We start from the raw sequence: 18,881 nt of genomic DNA, 5'->3' as shown, positions 1-18,881 counted from the left end.
TCTTAGTTCCAGTAAACCGAAATCATAATGCTACAGCACACAAAGACATTCTATACAATTGTGTGTGCTTCCAACTTCGTGGCAAATGTTTGGAGAAGAACCACATATGGGTGTGATGGTCAGGTGTCCACAAACATTTGGCCATATAGTGTGTATGAAGATGAGTGATGGGTTATGAAACAACATTTGAATGAATATTTGAACAAACATCAATGAATACAAGCGTTACTTGATGTTGATGGTTTCTTAATGTTAACTAATGCAGTAAAATGTAACACTAACGTAAAGCGTTACTGTTTTCCATTACACTAATAAAGCCCAGTGGAAGGCTAAGACATTTCCACCTTCTTTCATAAAAACATGATCGATGGGACGTTTTCAGCTCATGAATATGTTGATATTTGTAATGTTGTCAGGATGAAGGTGTCATTATCGATATCGCCTTGTAATTAATCAGAGCTACGCTAACGTCCTGTGGGATTATTGCAGTTTCCACAGTAACCTGGCACTGCCACTGTTACTCCATTCATTATAATGGTAAACTATTCTCAACTCACTGCCTGGTTGTGATTGTGTGGTCTGTTATTGTTTGCTGTGGGTGTACCGGTAAGGTAAATTCAGACATTTATGTTCGTGTTTATCAGAGTGTTTTTTGTTGTTGTTGTTGTAGCTGTGTGTGCACATGTGTAAAATTTCCCTATATAAAAGCATACAGTGGTTTCAGATAGACTTAAGCTATGAGGATGTGTATATTGTGTGTGTGTGTTTGGTGTCTTATGTGTTTTCCTGTAGATTTATGTGTGTGCATTCAGGAACATGTTTAGCATAGAGACGTGTGTGTGTGTGTGTGTGTGTGTGTGTGTGTGTGTGTGTGTGTGTGTGTGTGTGTGTGTGTGTTGTGCAGATCCAGAGCTTAGGCTGTGACTCAGACTGATGAGCTGAAGCTGCTGCAGTGAGGGAGAGAGAAAGTGTGTGTGCGTGTGAGAGGGAGGGAGAACAAGAGAGAGAGAGAGAGAGAGAGAGAGAGAGTTACTGCACTAGAACCTCATCACTGAGACCCTCTCCTCCCTCCCTCTCTCTTTCTTTCTCCCCCTCTGTTTTCATCTCTTGCTCACTGCCTGTCTCTCTCTCTCACACACACACTCACTCTTTCTCTAGTTCCCTCTCTCTCTCCTCATCGTCCTCTTCTATACTCCTTCCCTCTTCTAGCTGTCCCTCCCTTCGTTCCCTCGCTCCGTGCCGAAGATGACACGTCCAATTTCGAGGAGCCGGAGAGGGCCCCTCGGCGTGCGCACGCTGCCCAGCGAGAGCCCCCGTGCCCGGGCTTTCAGGGACAAGACCTACCCTTTCTAGGCTGGTTCTTCAGCCGGGCCCTAACTGCACTGGCTAAATCCGAGTGAGTACCCTCACACATGCACACACGCACACACGCGCACACACACGCACGCACACACACACAGTGTCGTTTTATAGAGAATGATTTGATTACTACAGTCACAGGTGGTAGACAAGATGGCACGATTGCCACAGTTACAGTCACCAGGCAACATTGGTGGTGAATGGCACTTATGCTGTAACCATGCAGATGTGGTAGCGGTGGTCTTTCTGTCTCTTTCTCTCTGTCTCCCTGTGTGAGTGAATGGGAATCAAGAATGAGAAGTGTGTGTGTGTGTGTGTGAGAGAGAGAGAGAGATGGAGAATACTGATTCTTTTTTCTAGTGCTTGTGGCTCGTTGTTATTTCTGTGAAAGCAATACGCTGGGAATCCCCATCTCCCTCTGCGTGTGTGTGTGTGTGTGTGTAAACTCCTCTTTGCAGATCGCTCCTTCTCACCGTGATACTGTCTGACTCCAATCCCCTTGTTTTTAATGCCATGTGTGCTGCATTGGTGCTCGGTCTGCATGCGGATCTGCATATGCACACGCGTCTGCATGCACACGTATGATCTGGATGCGCTCGTGGCTCTGCTTGTGTTTGTGTGCGATCTGATTCGTGGTTCTCTAAATAATCCGAGCTGTACAACTACTTTGCCGTCTGTGTTTGTTTAGACGGTGGGAGCAGATCTCAGCTCAGCAGCCTTCCTAGCATTTGACTGACAGCATGCCCCCTCCCTTTACTGCACTATATGGCTTTAAAGCAAGGACATGAGGGGTGGGGGGAGAGAGAGGGAGAGAGAGGGAGAGAGAGGGAGAGAGAGAGAGAGAGAGAGAGAGAGAGAGAGAGAGAGAGAGAGAGAGAGAGAGAGAGAGAGAGAGAGAGAGAGAGAGAGAGAGAGAGAGAGAGAGAGAGAGAGAGAGAGAGAGAGAGAGAGAGAGAGAGAGAGAGAGAGAGAGAGAGAGAGAGAGAAACAGAAAGGAGATGGAGATATGATACGGCGGGGAAAAGATTTCAGATTTGGACACAGATCGGGGGAAGAAATGCATCCCTATGGTAACCAGAGGGAGATTCATGTTCAGTAGCTACATTTACATGCAAGCTAATAATCCTTAAATAGATCATAAATAGTCTCATAGTGTTAACTTAATTTAGGATAATTCCTTTAATAATAAGTTTAATAGAGGAATAATTCCTATGTAAACTATTTGTTTGCTTCACATTTAATAAATAAATAAATGTGTTATATATATATATATATATATATATATATATATATATATATATATATATATATATATATATATATATATATAAAATATAATTTTTTTACACACATTTAAATGTTTAATTTAATTTTTAAATGTTCATTTTTTTTAAACAAGTGTGTGATTAGAATGGAGTGAAGGAGATATTTGTAATATGAATCGAAACATTACATTTTGTTTGTTTGTTTTTCTTTTGTTGAAACTGACGTCATTCAAGACTTGTTTAAATCATAAACAAGGCTTGGCAAACATGCAGAACCAATGTTGTCTACTTTTTGCGATGTGAAACGACTCGTACGATCCTGGTTGTTATGGTAACACTGGCAGGAAATGCTACTCTTTACATGCGCATACATTTTGCTCTTTCTTTTACTGCGTTCCTCTCTCTCTCTCTCTCTCTCTCTCTCTCTCTCTTTCTCTTTCTCTCTCTCTTTCACATCGCACACTAGACTTTGTGCTCTGTCCATACTGTGACGAGACAACTGCGTCTTCCTGTTTTCAGGTGGAGGGAAAAACCCTTAAACAAACCCACAATTCCAATTCTTTTCTCTCTCGTCTTTCCCCAACCCCCCCCTTTTCAAAGCTTCTATCTCTGTCGCCTTGCATAAGTAAATAAGCGCATATTCGCACAGTGAGCGTGCTATGCCTTAAAAGACCATCTCGTATTCATCCACACACCCCTCACATTGGTTTCCCTGAATAACGCAGCCACATGTTTTTCATTCATCTCTCATCCTTTCCTGTGCTACCGTCTTTTCCTGGTATATTGGTACATCACACTGAGCTAACAGGTCTCTGTACTTCCAGTCCGATCTGTAGGCAGCAGCACGACCGAAGACTAGGCACGCTGCTCAATTTGCCGTCAGCTCTGAGCATATCTGCGCATCAGATCTAAGCATATCTGCTCTCAGCGTCATAACTACCAACAGACGTGTATACAGTACAGCCAGAACCACCTCATGCTTTCTGTCCTGTGCCAGAATATGCGTTAGTTCCTCTCTGTTCATCCACTGGGTGTTTTATTATGTGCTGCATTGACTAATGCATCTAGTTATGGAAGGGTTTTATTTCCCCAATTTCCTCCTAATTTAGTCAGAGCCTGTCCCCTCGAGCTAGCGGGTAGCGCTTTTCCAGCTGACAGTGCGGTATGCCGTGGTGCAGTTACTAATATTTTTATCCACGTAACTGTACAGATAAACTAAGGAGGAGTTCTCTGGAGGTAGGTCATTGGGAAAACGTTTTGATCTTATTTACTTACTTTAAAGTCAATGTGAATGTTATCAGACTCTTCTTAGGGAAAAGGCTAGCTCTAGCTCCTTTAAGGGCTCTTCAACTTGTCATCCTTGTAGAAAAGAACTATTCTACCATTCTATTTAGGGAAATCCTCTGAAGGTTCCATCGAAGATGATATCACGTAGAACCTCTTTAGGATGCAAAGTACCATATCCAAAGAACCTTTAGTGTTTTTTTTCTTACAATGTACTGCTGAAAATTGCTCTGGTGCTCCATCTGATAGAATAGCCATTCTAGCTAGTTTTTTTTTTTTGTCCTTATATTGCTTTGACCAGGCACTGATTTGTAGCGTTTTTTTTTTGTTTTTTTTACCTCCATCCATACGTCCTCATTATGAGGAAAATAAACCAATTCCACATAAGTACATTAGTTACAGTACAAGGGTGGTCAAAGGTTAAATTCTTTAGCTAGCCCACTGAGCAGGTAAAAGCTCCATCGTGCTGCGATCCTCCCTCTAATTTTTTTTTCCCTGAGCAAAGGCTATTTCTATTGGCCAAACCCTTCTGCTGTTTGAGCAGAAATAAGCCACGAGTCGTACAGATTGCAGCTGCTTTGCCCCTGCCTGGTTAGAGTTAGCTAGCTAGCCTGGGAGGACAGCTATGCTTACAAGATTTGATAGGTGATTGTCCGACGAGTTGAACAGTTAACATGGCTTGATGAGCTTACAAGTAATGTAGCTAGCTAGCGATGTTTGTCATTGGGACTGATCTGGCGAGGAAGTGTTTTGATGGGCATTCTTGTTTGGGCTCCATAATAAATAAACAAAACACAGTGATGTTATGAGAGTTTAGTGTACCTGTGTCTGGCCTGAACTGCACTGCAATCATTAGTCAGTTACTACAATTGAGTAACTTTATTTATGCACATTTTTGTGTCCGTGTTGTGCACTGATCTTGTTTTTTCCTGCATGGGAGCATCATCAGTCATGTGCGACCATGCATGCAAGCAGCTTAGAGGGAACAGAGGTGTGCTGCCCAGTGACTAGGTTATAAAAAGTGTTAGCTAGTATAATATATTAACATATAGCAAGCTAGTAGGTTTGGGAAAATTGACAATAGTTTTGGAAATCGCCTATAGATTCCAACTCTTGCAACGGCTGTCAAGTTGGAGGAACGATTTAAATGTCTGTCGGAAAACATGGGCCCTGCAGGGAATGATTCCCAATCATATCGTGTTTATGCACTCAAGAAAAAGTAATTTTTGTCTTTTATTTATTTAGTTATCTATTTATTTTTATAGGCGTTTTGACCGAGATGTGGTATTACGTCCTCAAGCGATGATATTCCACTCTGGTTAGCATCTGCATTTTCAGTCTTCATGTTTAACAGTGAGGTAAGCAGGACAGTTATATGACCGTTGTGTACCAAGCCTTATTTTGATCTTGGTTTTGTTTTTGTCAAGCCTTCCACATTCCTCCACGTTCATGATTCTGAAAAGTGTTTACAGATAAATATGCCTGGTAAAAAAATAATTCGACCAGGTGGTCAGAAGAATTTGCACAGTATTATTGAGGTGCATTACACCACCATGAAGCTCATTAAGTCTAAATATAGCTACATGCCATGGGAAAATGTTTCTTGTTCCGAAAGTAAATGAGAATCGCACTCTCTAGTTAAAAAGCACAAATAAGTATTTTGTACTGCATGACCGCTACCAATCATGTGCTTCCTCTCAGACCAGAACATTTGAACATCCTTGATGGAGTGTGCTAACTGGCAGAAGCAATTATAACCGTGATGTTGTTGGGAAATCCTGACAGTAGGAGACGATGCTTGGACAGTTCAGGCACCGCTCAGGAACTTGTGGCAGAAGTGTCGCGGTGTTTGCACGAGTCTCCTCACGTATCAGGCGGAATCAATATGACCGAAAGCTTTTGATTTATCCGGCAGCCCATTTTTTTCCACGGTGATTAGAAGCCGAACGTGAAGCGCGGACGTGATTAGTTTGTGTCTGTGGACCCTGAAGCTAAATAAAGTGCTGCAGCTGCATATTGAAGCTTCAACATAAGAAGCTGTGGCACATTCAGTTTTATCTTCACCTTCAAATCTTTCAAAGTGATGGTGGGATGAATTTTACATGCGTTCTCTCTCTATTTCTGTATCTTTTACTCTCCACCTTTTACCTTTCTTTCCCTCCTCTCCAGAGTCAGAGTAAAAATAGACTTCCAGCTAGAACGAAGTGAATTTTAATACTCTGATTTTTGCGCTCATATCATCCTGCATAAATAATGCGACAAGAGAACGCAAACGGCCTCAGGAAGCGTGAGCTCGGTTGGTGTTAATTGCTAATCATAAAATCCCAAAACAGGATGTTTAATTAATGCAAGACTGCAGCATTGTTTGTGAAAGAAGCGTCTTTAAGTTGCTTTGGATAAAGGGTAGTCTGCCAAATGCTGTTGATGTAAATGAAATCATTCATAATCGCAATGTTGCTCTATTCCTTTCTGCAGAAGGCTCTTTACTCCTTGGTAACGGTTGATTTCCTATGTGCTTGCTGCGGTCTCTAATTGGCATACGAGCAAAGTTGGTCCCTGCTGTAGGGTTCACAGTATAACAGCCATTTTAGTGACACTTTTTAATGACCAACTAGTGTGTTATTTTGTGCTATTTTGGCATAACTGCCATCGATGCAGACTAGGCTGAGTTCGAAAACAGTGTCTAAGTTTGCAGTTTGAGCTCTAATCTTTGTTAAAATCCACACAATGGTAGGGTAAACAAATTGAACACTGGTGTGTTCTCTGAGCCAAGCTTAAAATAGAAGAGACTGTGACTCATTCACTTGTATCTTGCCGAGGAATGTTTGGCTCTTGTTAACAGCCAATCTTATAACAAGTGTGAGCCGTGTTAAACCACTGAGACCAAGGCTGCCCAGTATTTGTCTAGCAAGTTTTTCCTTTGGGGGCGGGAAGTGACCTGAATGCAGTACCATAAAATGTTACTGTGTTTCGAGCTGTTGTATAATCTATACACGGTTTTCTACGTACATATTGGTGCTTGACAGTTCTTTTGTTTTGAACCAGAGCTACAACCCTAATGTAGCTAACAGCTAATGGACGTCTGTCTCACCTGAAATCTTGTCTGTAAATATGTGCCTCAAACAACCTCTGCTTTTTCAGTAATGTCACACTGACATCCTGGTGTGGTTTAGGACAAAGTGTGATTTACTTGTAATGTTACAATCAGTCATTATGAGAGTGTCATTTTGGAAAATCTTTGGACTGTGATTCATTCTGAATTAATCAAGCCTAAGGCCCACTCCCTTACAGTACTGCATCTTGACAACACAGGAGTAGTGGGGAGCTTGTGTTTGAACCCTCGAAATATATTCCAAAACAGTACACATATGGCACAATTGATTTTGTACACCGACATTAACTGACAGGTGAACTGAATAATATTTGATTATTTCGATACAATGACACCTGTCAAGGGGTGGGATATATTAGGCAGCAAGTTAACAGTCGGGTCTCGAAGTTGATGTGATGGAAGCACGGCAAATGGGCAAGAGTAAAGATCTGAATCATGTGGACGGCCGTGTATATGTGCATCACTTACCTGAGGAAGAGATGGCACCAGGATGCACTTGGGGAAGAAGGAAAGCGGGCCGAGGCAGTGTGATGCTCTGGGCAATGTTCTGCAGGGAAACCTTGGATCCTGACATTCTCGTGGATGTTACTTCAACACGTAACACCTACCTAACTATCATTGCAGACCAAGTACACCCCTATATGGCAACGGTATTCCATAATGGCAGGATAATGTGCTCTGCCACACTACAAAAATAGTTCAGGAATGGTTTGAGGAACATGACAAAGAGTTCAAGGTGTTGTCTTGACCTCCAAATTCCCCAGATCTCAATCAGATCGAGCATCTGTGGGAAGTACTAGACAAACAAGTCTGATCCATGGAGGCCCAACCTCACAACTTACAGGACTTAAAGGATCTGCTGCTAACGTCTTGGTGCCAGATACCACAGCACACCTTCAGATCTTGTCAGATCGAGTCCATGACTCGACGGGTCAGGGCTGTTTCGGTGGCACAAGGGGGACATGCACCATATTAGGCAGGTGGTTTTAATGTTATGGCTGATACATGTTAAATAAAATTTTTTTGCACATTAATTGCGCTATAATGGTGTTCAAAAAAGATCATCAGTGTCATCATTATGATTTTGTATTTAACCTCCCCAAATGTTAAATGCATCCCCCCGTTTCTAGCAGTCAACCTTTGTAGTGTCCAGCGTAGGTTGCTCTGCCACTTAGACACCGCCTTCTGAAGTTTGAATGCAGAAGCTTACTGGAAAGCCAAAGGATAGTATGGTCTATGATGTATGTAGTTTCAAATTGAACTTAGATTTATATAAAAGGGTTTTACAAAATTGTTTATTTAAAAACGTGTGGAGCTTTTTTGTTATGTACATTAGTGTCATACATCCAGTGCAGAACTAAAGGTGCAAATGTAAGACCAAGCATTTAATTTTTTTTTTTTTTAAAGCCATGGGATTCCATTAATCTTATCAGATATTACCTCCATAAACTTTGAGATGTAATTTTTATGAAGACCCATGATTACAGCTGAGATGTATAAGGGCTAGGAAAGTGAGGATATCAGGCTTGGGACTGAGAAATTAATTAAAAATGGTAGCTGTGAGTTCTCTTTGGGGTCGGTTGGAATCTGCCGCTTAAACAAAATAAGACATTTTATTGAACCTGCTTTACTTGTTATTGCAGACTTCAGAGCGCTGAAGTGCTTGTGTGATTTTGTGCATTAGATTATTCTAATGGTGTACTTATTTAGTAATAGGTATGATAATCTCAAGTAAATGGATAGATTAAAAAAAGTCTTATGGTGTGGGGGTGTGTCTGCAGCGTGCATCATGTTTAGAGAGGAGGATGTCCGCTGGAGTGTGTGTGTGGGAGGCCCTTTTGCCTGATACAGAGCCAAGGAATGATAATGCGTGGAGTCAGCAGGAAGTATTTCTGAAACTGTGATTCATAGCTGGAGAATGTTAAAGATGCAGGCTTTGCCTCCTGTATAGCCATTCATTCAGCAGATTCTCATTCATTCATCTATTCACTGGGTAGTCATGCTAAACCAGAAATTTTTGTTCTCATTGCTACCCTCAGCCAGCTCTCCCCTATCATATGAAAGCCACCAACCAGGGAGGGTAAGGGCTATCACTTCTTTCCTCCAAGACCCATTAAGGCAACCAGCCAACTGACAGTGCAGCGTAACACACTGGTGAAATGCTTCAGTCTGGGAAGGGTTATAAAGCTTGTTCAAAGGTTTTCAGACTCCAAAGAACCACAGTGAGAGCCATTGTCTGCAAATGGAAATAAAAAAAAAAACTCTGCACAGTAGTGAACCTTCTCAGAAGTGGCAGACCTTCCAAAATTCCTCAAAGAGCACAGTGACGACTCATCCAGGAAGTCACAAAAGAGCCAAGGACAACATCAAAGGACCTACAGGCCTCTCTTGCATCAATAAAGGTCAGTGTTCATGACTCCACTATCAGAAAGACACTGCGCTAAAATGGCATCCATGGAAGAGTGGCGAGGTGAAAACTGCTGCTAACCCAGAACACTAAGGCTTGTCTGAATTTTACCAAAGCACACCTTGATGATCCTCAAACCTTTTGAGAGAATGTTCTGTAGATTGATGAGTCAGTAGTGGAACTGGTGGAAGACGGGTCCCGTTACATCTGGTGTAAACCAAACACCAAATTCCACAAAAAGAACATCATAACTACAGTCAAGCATGGTGGTGGAAGTGTGATGGTGTGGGGATGCCTTGCGGCTTCAGGGCCTGGGCAACTTGCAATAATTGAGGGAAACATGAATTCTGCTCTCTACCAGAAAATCCTAAAGGAGAATGTTCTTTAGTCCGTAAGTTGAAACTCAAGCACAACTGAGATAATGATCCAAAGCATAGGAGTAAGTCCACCTCTGAATGATTAAAAAAAAAAAAAAGCAAAATGAAAGTTTTGGAGTGGCCTAGACAAAGTCCTGTGTTGAACCAATTGAGATGCTGTGGCAGGACCTAAAACAGGCAGTTCATGCTCGAAAACCCTCCAACCCTGTTGTTGAACTAAAGCAGTTCTGCAAAGAAGAGTGGGACAAAATTCCACTACAGTGCTGTGAAAGACTGATCTCCAGTTATTGGAAGCATTTGGTTGCCATTATTGCTGCTAAAGATGGCACAACCAGATTTTAATTTTAAGGGGGCAATTGTAAATGCATGCCTTTGGATTGGGGGAGGAAACCGGAGTATACCCCAAACCACGGGGAGAACATGCAAACTCCACACACATAGGGCGGAGGCGGGAGTCATATCACCAACCCTGGAGGTGTGAGGTAGACGTGTTAAACACTAAGCCACCGTGCCCCCTATAGTGTACAATAATCAAGTGTTCTTTTAATTAGTTGAGTAATTTAAGTGAATCGTATTCAAGCATCTTTTGTTTGAATGAATTGTGACTAGTAGTGATGCACTGATCCCATTTATAACTGTTAGTTTTTTATATGTTGCTGACGTCAGGGCTCTCAGAGCTGAGTATTGGTCAATACTGATCTGATACTGACTTTTTCCCACTTTAACCATGGCAAGGTACCCTATTACAGTGTACTGTAACTTTTAACCATTAAAAAGACATTCTTTAAAATTGTATATCAAAGATTGGTCTTGGTACCAGTGGCTGTGATGGGAAAAGTGCTTATGTCCAGGTTGAAAGTAGGTCAAAGAAATTAATGCGTGACAGTTAATATCTGAGAGGCATTTGTATGCTGGGGCTCAAAATGGGATTTTAAATTGATGAATAGGTCAGTCAGTTCAGAATTTTGCGATCGCAGAAATGAACGCAAAATCAAGGAAACTCTGCAATATTTTTTGCTTGCAACTTTTCAAAATTACTGCATATTTTCCGTAGATCTGGACCAAGGCGTGTTATGTGGCATCATCATAACACACCATGTGACCTCATCACAACGTGCATTCAGCCAAAGCCCCCTTCGATTCATGTGCACCGAACATGAGTACAGCTAAAAGGTCTCATTTCCCAACAAACATCACTGTGAAAGACCGTGCAAAACAATTTATTTCAATTGCAATTTCCCCAAATCAAAACAGGCCACAAAAAACGCCGCAAATTTTGAAAAAGCCACTGCAAAATCGAGCATTTTTGGACACAACAATCACAAATAAACTCCTGTATGGACTGAGTCTGTCCATGTCAATCAAACAAGGAAGTGGCTGGGACAAACATTACATTCTTCTAATAAGAAAACGTTCCTGAAAATGTAGTCCGACAATAGTTCAGGAGAAAAACATCTGAGAAGTCTGGGTAGAATATGTGAATGTAAATATCTGTAGCTGCTTATGAGCTCTGTGGTAGGGATGGGTGATATCTTATCTTATTTGTGATAAACCGGTAGAAATTCTCCTCACAATAAGAATTACTCTTCCCTCGATAATAACGATAAAGCCTAGTTGATGATGTATTTGTCTGCGACCCATTCGCGGCTCACGTGCAGATCGAAAACAAGTACGGTGGAAGGTGGATGTGAAGCGAAGGAGGAGTTTATCGCTAAATGAGGAGCTACCTCTACAATCTGGAACTGGTTTGGTTACAGAAAATCAGTTTTATTTTTAGATCAATGTTTGTGTTTCTGAGGCTCTCAAGATCACAGCTATCACTTGTAGCCAAAAACAGTGGTGCATGGTACTATATTTATTTCATCACTGATATAGTTATCGCAATAAATACCAGAAAATATCGTGATATAGTTGTAAGTCCATATCACCCATTCCTACTCTGTATGATATAATTGTTGCAATAATACATTGTCGAAATGATACTATTGGTGATGTCGACCGTAGACAGATAGATATTTAGTGCCGATATAAATAGGCAATAGTTTAGATTAGTAGACATGTAATTGTGGCTCTGCACAATTTCTGATCGTTAAGTTAAATGTGAAGCGATTATCAGAGACACGTTTATTATAGTGTAGCAGATTTGCTGACTGCCATCCAGTCTTATCTCATTTATTGTTAATGTAGGGAAGTATTCTACATACATCAATATAAACAGATATAGATTGCATTGATTTCTGTACTCGGCTTGCAAGGTCTACACAGCTGAACCCTGACATGCCACTGTGTGTGGCGTTTCTTGTGTCAGGCTATATTTATAGGAAACCTGAGATCAGAAATAGCCACATTCATTTCATCTCACCCCAGACTCCTTTACTTCTCAGCGTTTTCTCATTTGCAATCCCCCCCCCACCCCCCAACATACACACACTCTAATGGAACGTCTCACTTACTCTGAACCCTGTTTCATAATTATATTAGTTTTAATACTATTATTGTTGTTACTATTAGATGCTATATATTTGCTGTGATATATTTGTACAGTGTCCTTGAGAACCATGAAAGGCACTTATACATAATATGTTGTTGTTGTTGTTGTTGTTGTTGTTAATATTATTATTTCCTGCTTCCAGTTGAAATGTGTAGCCTGTAATTATGCTCTGAGACCGAACACAGAGGGTTGATAATCAAATTAATTATGGGCTATTTTGCCCACTCTCTGTAGGTGAGATAGGAAGGGAGTTGTTTATGAAAGGCAGAACTGCAAAAAACGTCAGAAATGACTTCTGTAATTGTAACGGAGCCAATGATGCAGCGCCACAAAAAAAAATCTGATACACCCTGAGACCGTGTGCTTATTTTCAGCCACCCACACTGAAACAGGCTTTCACACGTCTTTAAGCGCTGCCAGTGCCAATAACACAAAGACTGACTTGATAGATTGTGCCGCCATGTCCCCAAAGGGCAGCACCAGTTGGCATCACTGTTGAAATGGGGACATTGGCGGTCATGTAGCCCCTGCTGTGCAATAGCAGCCTGGCAGGGACATGACTATGACAATTACACCATTGAAATGTTTCAGCTGAAACTGAACATCTTCCATATCCTTCCTCTATTTAGATGGCCTTCTGTTCTGGACGTGCCTAGGTGGGTAGTCACATTAGATAAATATTGCTTAAGATGACATTACACCCACCGTCCACTTAAATAAGAATGTTTATGCAGTTATCCAATCAGCCAATCATATGCCAGCAGCACAAAGCAAAAAATCATACAGATGCAAGTCAAGAGCTGAGTTTATGTTCACATGAAACATCTGAATGGGGGAACAAGTGTGAGCTATGGGATTTTAACCGTGGCATGACAGTTGGTACCAGATGAGCTGGTTTGAGTATTTCAGAAACTGCTGATCTCCTGGGATTTTCACACGCAGTATAGAGTTTACACAGAATGTTGCGAGAAACAAAAAACATTGAGCGAGCGACAGTTCTGTTGGTGGATACGCCTTGTTGATAAGAAAGGTCAGAAGAAAACGGCCAGATTGGTTCAGGCTGCCAGGAAGGACCTAGCAAATCATATAAGCACTCTTTGCAGCTGTGATGAGCAGAAAAGCATCTCATCATGCACAAAATATTGACATTGAGATGGATGGGCTACAACAGCAGAAGACCACATTGGGATCCACTCCTGTCATTCAAGAACTGGAATCTGAGGCTATCATAGGCACAGGCTCACCCAAACTGGACAGATCAAATCCAGCTCAAACTGAAAAAAAAAAACCCCACCTGGTCCAGTTTGGTTGAGTCTGTGCCTTTGATGGCCTCAGATTCTTTTTCTTGGCTGACGGGAGTAGAACCTTGTCTTCTGCTGTTGTAGCCCATCCAGCTCAAGGTTTGATGTGTTGTGCATTCGGAGATGCTTTTCTGTTCACCACGGTTGTAAAGGGTGATATATTTATATATATATATATATATATATATATATATATATATATATATATATATATATATATATATATATTCTTTTGAGTTACTATAAGCTTCTTGTCAGCTCAAACCAGTCTAGTCATTCTACTGTGATCTCTCTCATCAACAAGGTGTTTCAGCCTGCAGACCCTCTGCACATAAGATGTTTTTTTTTTTTCTTCTTCCATTCTGTGTAAAAGGAATTTGCATGATTAACCGACAGCACAATACAAGCAGAATATTTATCCAACAAACAAATATTATTGTATACACAGGATGTTATATAATTTAATAGTACGTTTGTTTGATCTTTCCATTTTTTTGTTTCAACTATGGCTTGGATTATATTTTATTTAATTGTGCATTTGCAAGATGGCTGCCCTGCGTACCCTGTGCTTTTGCATGTCAAAAAATGACTCTGTGAGGGGGGGGGATAGGTTATTGTGAGAGATTTGTGGTCGAATGGTGTGATATAATGTTTACATTGGTGTCGCTGTATCATAGCCTCAACTCCTACTATCTTTATGAGAGGAAACGGTCAAAGAAGGTATTCCATTTCAGGCAGTGGGAGGCGTTTGAGCTCCTGCACTTTAATGGACAGATCCTTTTTAATCTTCTTACAAAAGTTACACAGGAGAGTATGTGAACATCAGGTATAACCCCAGTCCAGGATGCTGTATCATGGCCAAATTGTTAACAGCACCAAGGTTGTCACCAAGAATCTTACAGTCCTGCTCTGACCACAACTATTTTATAAGGAGATGCAAACTGAAACATTTCTCCAACGACTCCAACTTTACTCAAGTAAGCCGTCGATTGCACCATATATAGGCAACATCAGACTGAACAGAGCTTTACCATGTCTATTCCCATTTTCTTTGATTCACAGATAGCACCGGATGAAAGACACTAGCAGCTGTTCTCACTAACTGGAGTGTTTTTAAAGTGTGTTTAACTGCTGCTATCTGACAAAAGTACGCAGTCCAGATTGGAACTTTCTCTCCCTCTGTCAGTCTATCTCTCACAGCATTAGGCACTAATTGCCAATGTGAATGATTTTAAGCTACTCTAAGAGTCTTACAGTGCCAGTCTTCCCAGAGACATGATCTTACACAGGTATAGAGCAAAACATAATGGATCTCTTTTACTGGCCTCAAAAATATCTCTGCCTTTGTGTATTCGTGTTCGGCGAGCCTTGCTGCTGCCGTCTGTTGCACTGAAACTCTACCTAACTCCATTTCTGACACATTTTGAAAACCCTCGAGATAATGGCTGTAATGACAAAGCCAGCAAAACTTGCTGCTACTGTCTGGGGTTTTTTTTTATGCCTCCTTTTATCTCTGTTTCTCTAAGCACATGTGTGTTGAGTGTTCTATGTTTTTTTTTTTGTTTTTGTTTTTTTGAAAATGATGCCTCTGCAGTTGGGCGATGTATCTGCTACAGTCACTTTTATCATAAAAAAAAATTAGTTTCCTTTATTTACCTACAATAATGTATTCCTGTTGCTGATATTTTGTTAGATTTTAGATTAAACCATGAACCATTCTCCATCTTTAACTGTTCTTGGCCCAGTAGTAATTCACAGTTAGGCTGAATCCCAAACTTTCTATTAACCGTAATATTAAATACACACTACATAGGGTATAACATAATGGCATTGTAGAACTATTTGAAATTCATTGATAGAAAAGTGTGACTTGGATCATTCCGGTTGGAAAGGAACGAATTAAATGTAGCCTGAAACCACGTTTAGAGCACATACTTTATATATTTTTTCATGTTTAATAATAATAATAAAAAAAAGCTGATACCTGAATACACAAAATTATTGCATAAATAAAACATTTAATTAGAGAGAGAGAGATAGCGAGATATATACACACACACACACACACACACACACACACACATACACACACACACATGGAGAGATCATTTAGTCAAAAATGAGTTTAGGGAGTTTAATACGCTCACTTTAGACTTTCATAGGTTTAGATTTGGCCTTCGTATGCATAATATTATGAACATTTTACATGCAGCATTCATTCTGACAGTCTAATATGTTGTGACATGATGGATGCAAAATATATATCAATTTTAATTTGCAGCAACTGGTTATATTCGAAAAATAGTAATAAATAGACTAAGGAAATCGAAAATCAAGATGCAATAAGAGGCTCAAAACTGTAACCTGATATGAATAAGGTCTCTCTCTCTCTCTCTCTCTCTCTCTCTCTCTCTCTCTCTCTCTCTCTTTCTCTCTCTCTTTCTCTCTCTGTGCTTATATCTCTGACTCGGCACAGTGATTGCTATATTATGTCCTTTGCCCGAGGGTGGTGCTCTCTGCTGGGTAGCTGTCAGTCATGTGGTCAAACCATGAATACTTATGAGCCGCTGTGCTTGGTTTGTTTGCTTAGATATTTCACTGCAAAATGTTCATCTCTATGACACTTTCGTTATATATTTTTTTTTAGCTCATTTTCCCGTCTCATGGTTTCATGGTTCTTTTTTTCCCCCTCTCATTTATCTCTCAGACTTTTCTAATCCTTGTCCTCCTCATTTGCATCTAAGTGTCAGGAGCTTGTTTTTTCCCCTTCTTTTTTTTATGGCTCATTGTGTTGGTTTTTTCCCTTTCCTCACACGCTCATGTTAATCCTCAGACCTGCTCTATTGGTAATTGCTGTCATTGTCATGCAGCAGATGAATTCTGATATTTCAGACTGTATTTTTAGCTCTTGTTCATGTCATTAGACGCTTCCACACATCAAGGCTGGCAGATATTAGAGGAAATGGCTGGTCCAGTGTTTTAGGCAACACTTTACTGTCATTTCTTGTATATTTATTTTTATTCAAGGCATCATATTTGTTGTTTAGCTGTGTTTTTGTCACAGGCAGATAACAGGATGGCTAGTTGTGTTCGATGAAGGATAACAGTCAAATGAAGTGGTTGTTTTTGAAGTGTAATATTCACTATTAAAAGTGGTGCTTGGAACCTGTAATCTGTCTGAAAATCATAAATTTAGGGATTGATCCAAATGAATAAAGAAAGCACATAGGTGTATAGCCAAGAACCAACGCAGTAACTTTTTCTTTGAAACACAGGTGACAAGAATTTAAATTGGCATCCTGTGGCGCGCTATCAGGTCCGATAGATGATAGTTTTTTTTTTTAATTAATTGACTGTCTTGTGCAGGAAAAACTCATGTTCAAAACTTTTTCCTTCTAAATACCTACAGGGAAATCAGTTCGGATTGTACTGAAGCTTGTGGCCAGAAATGTGTACAAAAGATAGCAGTTGCTCTGTGGCTTGTGGGTGGGTTTGTTGAGACTTTGATTAGCTAGATAGCTGAAATATTAAATTTTCCACACCTAACCAGTGTCAGATCTATACTTCCGTTCATTTGATTTCATCCATCACTTTTGATTGAATTCTGGATCTAATGGCATGCATGAACTACTTGTTTTGTCACTGTTTTAGGATTATCAATATCCACACTGGTATCTGCCCTGGCTGTATCTTATTTGGGTGTAGTGGTGGTTCAGTGTTGAGGTTTTGGCATACTAATCAGCAGGTTGTGAGTTCAAGCCCAGGTCTGCCAAGTTTTCATTGTTGGGCCCCATGTGCTAGTCCTCTTAGTGAAGTTACAAACAAATAAGTATATGACTTTATTGCTACCCACTTGGCAAGGGTACCCAGGTGAGATTATCTACGAATGCAGGAGGTAAATCACAAGGGCAGAACGCTCCAGATGAAAAAGCAGGAATGACTGTGCACGAGAGGAACATCAGGATGAATAAGGCAGATCCAGAAGACGAGATTAACCAGCAAAACAGTCGACGTGTGCCGGTATCTGGTACTGGGTTCATATCAGGCAGCAGGAGATCATATACAGCTTGACATAGAGGAAGAACAGATTATTACGTATGCTCTGATCATACAGTGGCTTAAAGCGGTGTACATTGTGATCAGAGTGTAAGCAGGGACTCTGGCAGGTCTAGCTATGACAGCGTGACTAATAAGATGAGCCAGGAGGTAACATGGGCATGATGGGGGCAAACAGGGTGATCAGATGCACCTGCCCATCAGACCCGGCAGCTGTTCAAGACACACACATGACCAAACAAGCCTGAACTGGATTCATCTACCTCATGCGCTTCTCTCAAAGCTATGTACATCAGGACCTGGTAACCAACATTGCATTTGTGTTTGGGTGTGTGAGTGTGTGTATGTTTTATGTAATAGGCTTTGAGAGTGATATAATGCTTCTCAGCATGGATCCATGTTGTGTTTTTTTTTTTTTTTTTTTTTTTTTTTTTTTTTTAAAAGGAATTGACTCTGTCTGTGCCCTTCGTATCTCGTAGGTGCCAAATTGCGTGGTTTAGGTGATAACATGATGCTTGTGGGCACAATTTGCTCAACATCCACAACAGCCTGAATTGGTTCTGACACGTATCCGACAGCTGCAGAAATGAAGCAGCCTGAGCCAGTGCCGATATTTCTGTCCATCTGTCGATATTGTCATGGAAGATTTAGCTTTGTTAGATCTAAGCACTGGGTTTATAGGAATGATATGTGAGTAAACATTTTGCAGCACTGCTAGTAAATATCATGCTCTCTGCCTGCAACTTGCCTCAGAACTTGCCTAGCAATTAATTACAAGGGAAAAAAAGAAAAATGCATGCTAATTTTGGTTAGATTAAATTAGTGCATCGAGCTAGCAGAACAAATATCATCAGTGATGGGCTGATTAATATAATATTACCAGAGAACCAAAATTGCTGTATCCATTATTGTATTGCAGTTGTTTCCACCGTTCCCCCTCCCCCCTTTTTAATTACTGAAACATAATTGGTGAACTTTTCTAAAGTTTATATGTTTGTTGGTTTGTTCGCATGCTGTGATGTATGACTGTGTGAGCAATTCATTTTGAGTCTATAATTTGAACAGTTATTTTACACAATGCTTATTTGTATTCAGGGGGTTGTAGGTTTTGAAGCAGTGTACTGTAAATAAGCCTTGTTTGTACATGCTTTTAACTACGAGTAAAAATGGATGGCTGCCGCACGTATCGTGCAAGAGCAGCTATTGCACAACGGTATAGGAGATGAAAA

General features: G+C 40.6%; 1 protein-coding gene across 4 annotated transcripts in view; it reads left to right on the top strand.

Moving 5' to 3' along the window:
* cita (citron rho-interacting serine/threonine kinase a) overlaps positions 1-18,881 on the top strand; it is a 92,523-nt gene that overhangs the window by 20,568 nt on the left and 53,074 nt on the right. For all 4 annotated transcript variants that reach the window (XM_017460685.3, XM_053677100.1, XM_053677099.1 and 1 more), the window contains exon 10: positions 1,210-1,396. In XM_017460685.3, coding sequence (XP_017316174.1) covers positions 1,210-1,396 — 187 coding nt within the window. The remainder of the gene's footprint in view (positions 1-1,209; positions 1,397-18,881) is intronic.

Source organism: Ictalurus punctatus, chromosome 28, assembly GCF_001660625.3.
Source record: "Ictalurus punctatus breed USDA103 chromosome 28, Coco_2.0, whole genome shotgun sequence".
Taxonomy (NCBI): Eukaryota; Metazoa; Chordata; class Actinopteri; order Siluriformes; family Ictaluridae; genus Ictalurus; species Ictalurus punctatus.
This window is presented reverse-complemented; position numbering and strand designations above follow the sequence as displayed.